General features: G+C 55.7%; 1 protein-coding gene across 1 annotated transcript; it reads left to right on the top strand.

Moving 5' to 3' along the window:
* The first annotated feature begins 419 nt into the window (after nt 1–419).
* On the top strand, nt 420–8,529 carry LOC142023178 (C-signal-like). Its single transcript, XM_075013875.1, has 6 exons — nt 420–706; nt 1,534–1,585; nt 2,262–2,449; nt 4,268–4,426; nt 5,340–5,456; nt 8,338–8,529. Exons 1-6 carry the CDS (start codon nt 521–523, stop codon nt 8,449–8,451), a joined length of 816 nt encoding a protein of 271 aa, XP_074869976.1. The 5' UTR covers nt 420–520; the 3' UTR covers nt 8,452–8,529.
* Nucleotides 8,530–9,133: the final 604 nt, after the last annotated feature.

Genomic DNA, 9,133 nt, shown 5'->3' with positions numbered 1-9,133 from the left:
AGCTAGGTTTCTGTTTGAGCTGGTTCACCAATATGGCTGCGATAGGTTGGGCCCCTAGAATGTACCAGTCTTCTTAGCCGTGCAGAGTCTTGCCTCCACTTTGCAGCCGAAACTAACAAGCCAAAGAATGCGACAGTAAAACCCTGACCTCCACCTGCAGAGTCTTGCAGTCTTTCACCCACTCCCACTTTCTCCCTGCTCTGCTCACAGCACCACTGACGGGTGTGGAGCACAGACCACGACGGCAGTGACTCCTCACTCAGGGCATGGTCGGTAGAGTGGGGTTGCCCTCCTGCACAATAAGGCAGCCAATGCTTGGTTGGTCCTGCACCAAAATGTCAGCAAGTAGTAACCAAACCACCCGACTCGCTCACCCAGAGAGGAGGGGTAACAAACAGACGAGTAAGGTCTGGCTCGTTCCATCTCTTCCTTTCTAGACACCTGACAGCAGCAGAGTTATTTCCCTGGAGGTAATCATTAAACAGCCCAGCTGCGCGCGGGCAGGGAACTCAGGGCTCTGATGAGTGCGACTCGCACTGAGCAGAGGCAGGGAAGGACCATGGCCGGCTTGAATCTCCGCAGCGTTCTGGTGACCGGGGCCAATCGAGGAATCGGCCTGGAACTCGTCAAGCAGCTTCTGAGGAACTCCAACCCACCGGAGTGGGTCTTTGCCACCTGCCGGGACCCAGCGGGAAAGCAAATGCAGGTGAGAATGGGGCAAGGGGGATGGAGGGGAAATTGGAGCCTGCCAAGGAGCTTCCAATTTCGCAGCACTCACGGCCCAGACCCACACGCTGGCACAGACTGTGCCTGCAGACACTACTCTGGCTGGAAGGTGTGGAGCTGCATCCAAACTATCTCTACATCCGGCAGCTTGAGTCCCAGAGCAGTGAGGCCGTGGCAGCATCGGCTGGGCCTGAGGTAACTGCCTGGGGGCTGTGGACCAGCTCTTCCAGCATAGGTTAATAGTGACTATAGCACAGCTATATCCAACCCTGTCAGCCTCCAGGGAGCCCACATCATGAGTCTGACGCTTCCCTTGTCTGCCACTGCCTCAGGTTCTCTGTATTCTCCTCTCTGCTCCCACACCCACCCTGGAGAAGTGCAGGCTCTGAGATAACTTCTGGGTCGTGGCCTCTGCTCCTTCTGCAACTGACAAAATCCCCACTCGCAACCAGCTCATGAGAGTTTGTGACACTGCCAGCCCCCAGCTGCTGGGAGTGGACACCCCTTACCACTCTCGGGGAACTGCCCTCCACCACCTTCCTCCCACTCCCCATTAGTGATGGGGAAGTGATTTGTGTCCCAGACTCTATCGCACTGTTAGACAACGGCTCTGTAGATTCTCAGGGGGAGTTAGAAGCCTCCTATTGCCCCAGAACCTCAACACAGGATGTTCCACAAAGAGGCTTGGTGGAGGAAAGCAGTGAGACATTGACTCCCTGCCAAGGGGCAGTGAGGATCTGGACTCTGCCCAGCCTGCCCCTGGGGGTGAGCCCAATGTCCATAACCATTAACTTGATTCCTTTTCAGGAGCTGCAGAACCTGCAGGCCAAACATCTGAACCTGGTGATCAATGCACTCGGTGGGTGCCCAGGCCCTGAGCTGAAGTTCCCTCTCCCTGCATCACAGTCTTCCCGTTCCTGACCCCCTCCACATCCCCCACTCCCAGGATCTCCCGAGCTCAGTGAGGAGAACAGTCAATGGTCGCTGAGAGGCTATGAACACCTTACTCAGACCCAGGGGAGGCAGGCGTGAGTGGAAAGTCCGGTGGGGTAGGTTGGCTCTGGAGAGGCTGGAAAGCCCCAGGACCACCACGTGGCAGGTCCCTCCTGTGAGAATCACACATGGGCAGGTCTGTCCGGCTTTCCCACCTCTGGGATGGAGCCCTGCATGTCCAGCTGGGGAATTATCTCGCCTACAATGCATCACAAGCAATTTTAAATCATCCACTTCCTTTGTCTAAGTGAGATCAATGCCACATGTACAAAGTAATCACGAACTCCAGCACATTTACATTTTCTAGGCTGCTCAGATATTCCAAGGAACTGATCAGAACTGGCCTTTCCTCTTGTTGCTCCAGCACTGCTCCCCATCCCTGGCCCCAGCAGCAGCCCCCACCCCCCCAACTCCCTTCCCCAACCCCTCTCCCACCTCTGACCCCAATGGAAGAAGCCCCCTGGCCCAGGGGGCTGAGCTCTGGTGGGGGTGACATGAGAGAGGAGGAATCATGTAGTTGACGCCCTGCTCTATGGCTGCAGAAGTCAGAGACCCAGCCAGCATCAAGGCAGCAGCAGCCAGAGTTGAGGCACACCTGAAAGGCTCCGGGCTCAATCTGCTGATAAACAACGCTGGGATATGGAAGTTGAGCACGCTGGAGTCAGAGACACCAGAGGACATGGCCCTGGTGTACACCAGCAACGTGATGGGGCCCTTGCTGGTGACCCAGGTAAGGGCCCTGACGGAGAGCGTGCTGCCAGATTCATGATGGTTTGGTTGTGCTTGGGCCAGGGGTCCTCCCTTCCCTGGGTTTGGGTAACTGGATCAATGTGGGGGCCTTGGCTGGTAGCACCAAAGGCTGCAAGTGCTTTATGGGACTTGAACCGCTCAGAAATGAAACCTCAGCCCCAGATCCCTGCAGTGCTTCAATCCCTCACTTTTGGGCAACCGGAGCATCAGTGCAAGGACAGTGCGATGCACGAGGCCCCAGTTACCTCACATGAGAGACTCTGTCTCTCCAATCCCAACATTATGTGTGGCCTTAAGTGGCCTCTCTCCAAGTCCCCCAGATGGGACCCTGCTGGCAGAGGGGTACCTGTCTCCTCAGGGGCTGAGAGTGACTGCAGCGTGCAGCTGTGAGACGCTCTCTGGCAGCCCAGGCTGAGGCTCATGAGTGCACTGCCACAACCAGGAGCTGGGGGGCCTGGGAACCAGGAGGGAGGAAACGTGCCCTTTCTCTTTGACAAAGAGTCCCCAGTGGGATGAGCAGCAGGAAGGGGCTGTCAGGACTATTTTACTCCTTTACCGAAGGCACCGAGTGCTTGTGAGCATCTGTCTAAGGTCCCTGGGCCCCCTGGGCAGCTTGTGATGCCCACGAGTGGGGGGCCTAGGTCCGAGCGCCGACAACAGTCTGGGTGAGGGAGGAGCAACTGGGGCCTGCTCCACCCCATGCCCTGCCCCCACTTGGCCTTCTCCCCTGATGCCCCACCCCCGCTGCACCCCACTTAACGCCTCACTCCCACTTCAGCCCCACCCTGAGGGAATTTGTGTGTCAGTCACATGAGGAACTGGCACTAACTCGACAGCCCAAAGAATGAGCTTCCTTGTGCGCTCACTGCAAGCCCTTCTCGGTGCTGGTGCTCAGCAGAGGGATGACCCCCGGGTGGGCTCCCCTCGGCTGCCTTGCGAGCAGCAGACCTGCTGACCCTGCACATGGGGGAGCAGAAGGGGCTGGGGAGCAGGACAGGGTCGGAGGGCTCCACACTGGGGGGTCTGTCAATGGCCCATGTGCAGGGCCCCAGTCCAGCACAGGCCAAGGAGGATGGGCTTGTGTGGCCAGAGGCTGGGGGTTCTGGCACCGGCTCTGGACCCAGCACAGACAAGTTAGCTTCACTCTAAGGGCCTGGTGTGGGAAGGGGCCTCACAACAGGGGCAAGAGATTCTTCCAACCCCTGGAGGGGCTGTGGGGAGGCTCTGTGCCCTCCCTGGCCCTGATCTTTCCACTCCTCTCCCCCCAGACCCTGGCTCCTGGCCCAGGCAGAACCTGGGCTCTTTCTGGGTAACTTGGACCCTTCCACCTGTCCAGGGTAGGCAGGTGGGTGAGCGGCATCCAGCCTCAGTCCTTAATCCTCGGACTTTCCAGCCAGGACACAGTGGGGGTCCCCACAGGTGTACACGTGACTCTTACCCTGCCCTGGATCTGGCTTTCAGCCTGGCCTGGGCAAAGCTGCCTTGCTGAAGAGCTGCAGCTGAGCCATGGTCAGACCCATGTGGGCAGCTTTGGGGAGCCACAGACCCCCCATCAGCCCTGAGTGGGGACTCTGAAGGGAGGAACATGAGTTGAGGATCACTGTTGGCCCCCACCTGGACATGAGAAGGGTGCATGGCTCCTCACAGCTACCTTGGGGGGGCTTCTACTTCTGGCCTGGCCGGAGACTGGGCGTAAGAAGGAAAAGCACTGAGCCACTCCATTCTGGTGCCCTGCCTCACGAGCATGGTGCTGTTCCTTTTCTGACCCCACGGCTGCTCTGCTCTCCCCACTGCCCAGGCCTTCCTGCCCTTGCTGAAGCAGGCTGCCCAGGGGAGCCCCCAGAGAGGGCTGAGCTGCAGCAAGGCGGCCGTCGTCAACATGTCCAGCGAGGCTGGCTCCATCCAGAATGTCTACAACTGGCATCTGGGACACCTCATCTCCTATCGCTGCAGCAAGGTACAGGGCACACCCAGCAGGGACTGACTGCTGCCTGGGTTTGCTACTGCACAAATTCATGTCACTCGGTGTGTTCCTCGTGCTCCCTTGTCCTACTGCCACCACTCCAGCCTCCAGTGCTGTGCTGAGCAGGACCAGCAGTTTTTGTCTGCCTACAATTCACATGGGGCTCAGATCAGAGCTCCCATCTGGTGAGGAAGATTCTGTTGTGCCTGTACCCCACTGGAGAAACCCCCACACTCTGGTGGGGAGGAGCAGCTCAGCTCCAGTCTAGCCAGTTTCAGCTCAGGGAAGGGCCACGGTAGACCTATGAATTCTACCCACTCCCAGGGTCAACATATCTCATTTAGAGACCATCCCCAGTTCAACTCAAGGAGACCAGATGATCACTGCACCTGGTGAAACTGTGGGGGAACCCAAAGGAGCATCGATGTCACATTTCCACTCTCCCCTACCAGCCCAGATCCTGCATAACTGTCCACTTGTCACAGCTCACTAGAGGCCTCTCAGCATCAGTGGCTCATCAAGGTGCAGCTACACCTGCAGCTCTGTGGCTTGCTGTCCTCATTGAGCATATCAGAGAACGCAGCTCATGCTAGCGATTTCTTTTCACTAGTGCTTCCTACAGGCTGAGCACTTGGGCAGCCATCCAGGAGAAATTCAGTGCAGGCCAGCTGATTAGCAGAGCACTCACAGCTGGCAGCGAGTGTTTCTATTGGCGGTGCCCATCTGCACATGCCTTGGTGCACATAAAATTTATTCTGCACATGGAAAGACGAAATTAAAAGGAACGCTGCGCTCACCCTTTTGTCTGCCTGTCCCATCCCTCCCTTCAGGCAGGTGGGTCGTTTCCTACAGGGCTCATTCCCTCCCCCACACTCTGCTGTCTCTGCTCATGGCGTCTCGCCCACAGGCTGCTCTGAACATGCTCACCAAGTGCCAGGCCTTGGGGTACAGCAGAAACGGGATCCTGAGTGTCGCTCTCCATCCTGGCTGGGTGCGGACAGACGGAAATTCCGGCTCCATGCAGGTAGCACCTCGCTGGCAGAGGCCAGTGGTAGCCGTGTGTTGTGGCAGATGTTCATTGTCGGGGTAACTGCTATGCTGGAACCCATCCTGCCCTCCAGCGCTGCTCTGCACAGAGGTGTCATGTCCCATGCAGATGCCATCAGGGATTCAGTGCCGTACCCTGGGTTTCCAGCCTCCTGCTGCCACTTGCTTGGTTCCTCAGGCTGCTGGCAGCTCAGAGTGGAAGTGAGCAGAGCTGCTGCTGCTGCTGCTGTTGTGGGGTTTTTATGGGCACCAGCTCACAGGTACTTGGATGGAGTCATGTCTGTGATCTGCACCCAGAATCCTCATGAACCCCAAAGCCCAACGCCCAGCCTGGACTTTGGACCCTTTCTATACCCCACTCCCAACCAAGAGCCTAAACCCACTCAAGAACCCCAGCTCAGAGCCTGGACCCCCATCCAATGCTCTTCACAGATCAGGACAGCTCCCGGACTAATGCGATAAGTGATGCACTGTGGGATGAAGGTGGACAGCCTGTGGTGGGGAAAGAACAGGTTAGGAGCTATCTAAAAAAGCTAAACGTGCATAAAATTATGGGCCCAGACCTAATTCATCCCAGGGTTGTGAGGGAGCTGGCGTATGTCGTTGACGAACCCTTGGTCCTTATCTTTGAAAAGTTGTGGAGATTGGGAGAGATCCTGGATGATTGGAAAAAGGCAAATGTAGTGCCCGTTTTTAAAAAAGGGAAGAAAGATGATCCAGGAAATAATAGGCCAGTCAGTCTTACATCAGTTCCTGGAGAAATTATGGAGGGGCTCCTCAAGGAAGTCATTTTGAGGCACTTGGAGGAGGGGAGAGCGATCAGGAATAGTCAGCATGGGTTCATGAAGGGCAAGTCAAGCCTGACCAATCTGACTAGTTTCTACAATGCGATAACTGGCTCTGTGGATAGGGGAAAATCAATGGATGTGATTTATCTTGACTTTAGCAAAGCTTTTGATACGGTCTCCCACAATATTCTTGTCAGCAAGTTAAAGGCATGTGGACTGGATAAATGGGTGGTAAGATGGAGAGAAAGCTGGCTAGGTCGGGCCCAGAGTGTAGTGATCAACGGCTCGATGGCGGTCGGTTTCTAGTGGAGTGCCCCAAGGTTCAGTTCTGGGTCCTGTTCTGTTCAACATATTTATCAATGACCTGGGTGAGGGCTTGGATTGCACCCTCAGCAAGTTTGCGGTTGACACTAAGCTAGGGGTAGAGGTAGATATGCTGAAGGGTAGGGACAGGGTCCAGAGTGACTTAGACAAATTGGAAGACTGGGCTGCAAGAAATCTGATGAGGTTCAATAAGCACCAGTGCAGAGTCCTGCACTTGGGCCGGAAGAATCCCAAGCATTGTTACAGACTGGGGTCAGACTGGTTCAGTAGTAGTTTTGCAGAAAAGGACCTGGGAGTTGTAGTGGACGAGGAGCTGGACATGAGTCAACGGTGTGCCATTGTAGCCAAGAAGGCTAATGGCATATTGGCCATGTCTGCACTAGCCAAAAACTTCGAAATGGCCATGCAAATGGCCTTTTTGAAGTTTATTGATGAAGTGCTGAAATACATATTCAGTGCCTCATTAGCATGCGGGCGGACACGGCACTTCGAAATTCACGTGGCTCGCCGTGCACGGCTCGTCCAGGTGGGGCTCCTTTTCGAAAGGACTCCGGCTACTTCAAACCCTGTCTGGACGAGCCGCGCGGAGGCGAGCCGCGTCAATTTTGAAGTGCCATGGCCACATGCATGCTAATAAGGCGCTGAATATGTATTTCTGCACTTCATTAGTAAACTTAGAAATGGCCAGTTGCATGGCAATGTCGAAGTTTTTGGCTAGTGTAGACACGGCCATGATGTTGCATCAAGAGGAGCGTTGCCAGTAGATCCAAAGAAGTGATTGTTCCTATTTGTTTGGCTTTGGTGAGGCCACATCTGGAGGACTGTGTCCAGTTGTGGGCCCCCATTTACAGGAAGGATGTGGATACACTGGAGAGGATCCAGAGGAGGGCGACCAAAATAATTAGGGGGCTGGAGCATATGACTTATGAAGAAAGGTTGAGGGAATTGGGACTGTTTAGTCTGCAGAAGAGAAGACTGAGGGGGGACTTGATAACAGCCTTCAACTTACTGAAGGGAGGCTGGAGAGAGGCTGGAGAGAGGCTGTTCACAGTGGTCGCGGATGGCAGAACACGGACCAATGGTCTCAAGTTGCGGTTGGGAAGGTCCAGGTTGAACGTTAGGAAAAACTTTTTCACTCAGAGGGTGGTGAAGCATTGGAACGATCTACCAAGGGAAGTAGTGGAGTCTCCATCCCTGCAGGTGTTCAAGCCTTGACTCGACAAAACCCTGGCTGGGCTGATCTGATGGGTTTGGTCCTGCTTAGAGCAGGGGGCTGGACCTGATGGCTTTTTTAGGTCTCTTCCAGGTCTATTGTTCTATGATTCTGCAATTCTATGATCCTCATGCCCACCCCCAGTCCTGAGCACTTTCCCACACCCAGAGCTCTCTTCTGGCAACCCAAATCCCTCATTTCCAGCACGTCCCTAAAGCCCTAACTCCCAGCCAGCACCCTCTAACTCCTGCACCCCAACCCTCTGCCCCTCCCTCACTCAGATCCCTTGGCCCCACTTCCACTACATGAATTGTGTTATGTGCACCAGGGTGAAGTTGATGGGTCATGCTACAGCTGCATTTTACACACCCCTCTGCCTTGGTACACACAAGAAAATTCATGCCACTTGGGAGGGAAAGTTCAAGGGAACTCCAGCTGGGCCAACGGCTGAACTGGGCCCTGCGTCTGGGCCCCTGATGTCCTTGGTCTCTCTCAGAGCAAGTTCCCCCCTCACTCTGCTTTCCTCCTTGCAGACCCCACAGACAGTGGATGAGAGTGTCCAAGGGATGCTGCATGTGCTCTCCACGCTCTCCGAGAAGGACAACGGGGCATTTGTGAACTGGGAAGGGAAAGTTCTTCCCTGGTGAGATGCTCCCAGCCCTGCCCAAGGAGCCCCAGGCCTGTGACCACACTATCAGTCATTCCTGTGGCCTCAATAAACCCACTGAGCTCATGCAGCAGCCCTGAGCCTTGACTGAGCCTGGTCTGGTCTGTCCTGTCCTGGAAGCCACCAGCTATGCCCATCTGTAGCTGCCGTTTCACCGTTTGTTCCTCCCCTCACAGCCAAAGCCCAGAGGTGGCCTGTGAGGGAGGAGCTGGGGGTAGCTATCTGGGAGGGGGTGACTGGGGGTGGCAGCCAGGGTTGGGGAGAACACCCAGGACCTCACTGTTGCAGGGAAGAGGCCCAGGGAGAGCCCATGGGCAGTGACACCCCTTCCCGCACACTTGTACATTATATTGAATTAGTCACCCCAAGATATCCTGCTGATACTACCTCAGCTGGGCCAAGAAGCCCCTGTTGCCAAATCCCACTGGGACTGGGTGGCCAGGAGCCTCTGGATACACTGGATCTCTCTCTTCATGTGTCTGTCATACATGAGGAGTCTCTGGGCACAGCTGAGACAGACAAACCAGGGCAAATTGCTTAGAACAGGGTGCAGAAGTGTGGGCCGGGACCGTGCACCCCCTCGGAGGTGGAGCAAGCTCAAGACCTCTCCAAATCTCGGCGCTGCCTGGTTGTGGGCAAGGAATAGTCTACGCAGGGCCCAG

This window comes from Carettochelys insculpta, chromosome 19 (assembly GCF_033958435.1).
Source record: "Carettochelys insculpta isolate YL-2023 chromosome 19, ASM3395843v1, whole genome shotgun sequence".
NCBI lineage: Eukaryota > Metazoa > Chordata > Testudines > Carettochelyidae > Carettochelys > Carettochelys insculpta.
Note: the sequence above shows the minus strand (reverse complement) of the source record. Positions and strands in the feature narration are given on the sequence as shown.

Excerpts from the sequence above, each read along its gene's own strand:
- LOC142023178 (XM_075013875.1), top strand. The coding sequence starts at position 521 with ATGAGTGCGACTCGCACTGAGCAGAGGCAGGGAAGGACCATGGCCGGC. Across the intron at positions 707-1,533 it reads CAGCGGGAAAGCAAATGCAG|GAGCTGCAGAACCTGCAGGC; the intron begins GTGAGAATGGGG and ends ATTCCTTTTCAG. Across the intron at positions 1,586-2,261 it reads CCTGGTGATCAATGCACTCG|AAGTCAGAGACCCAGCCAGC; the intron begins GTGGGTGCCCAG and ends CTATGGCTGCAG.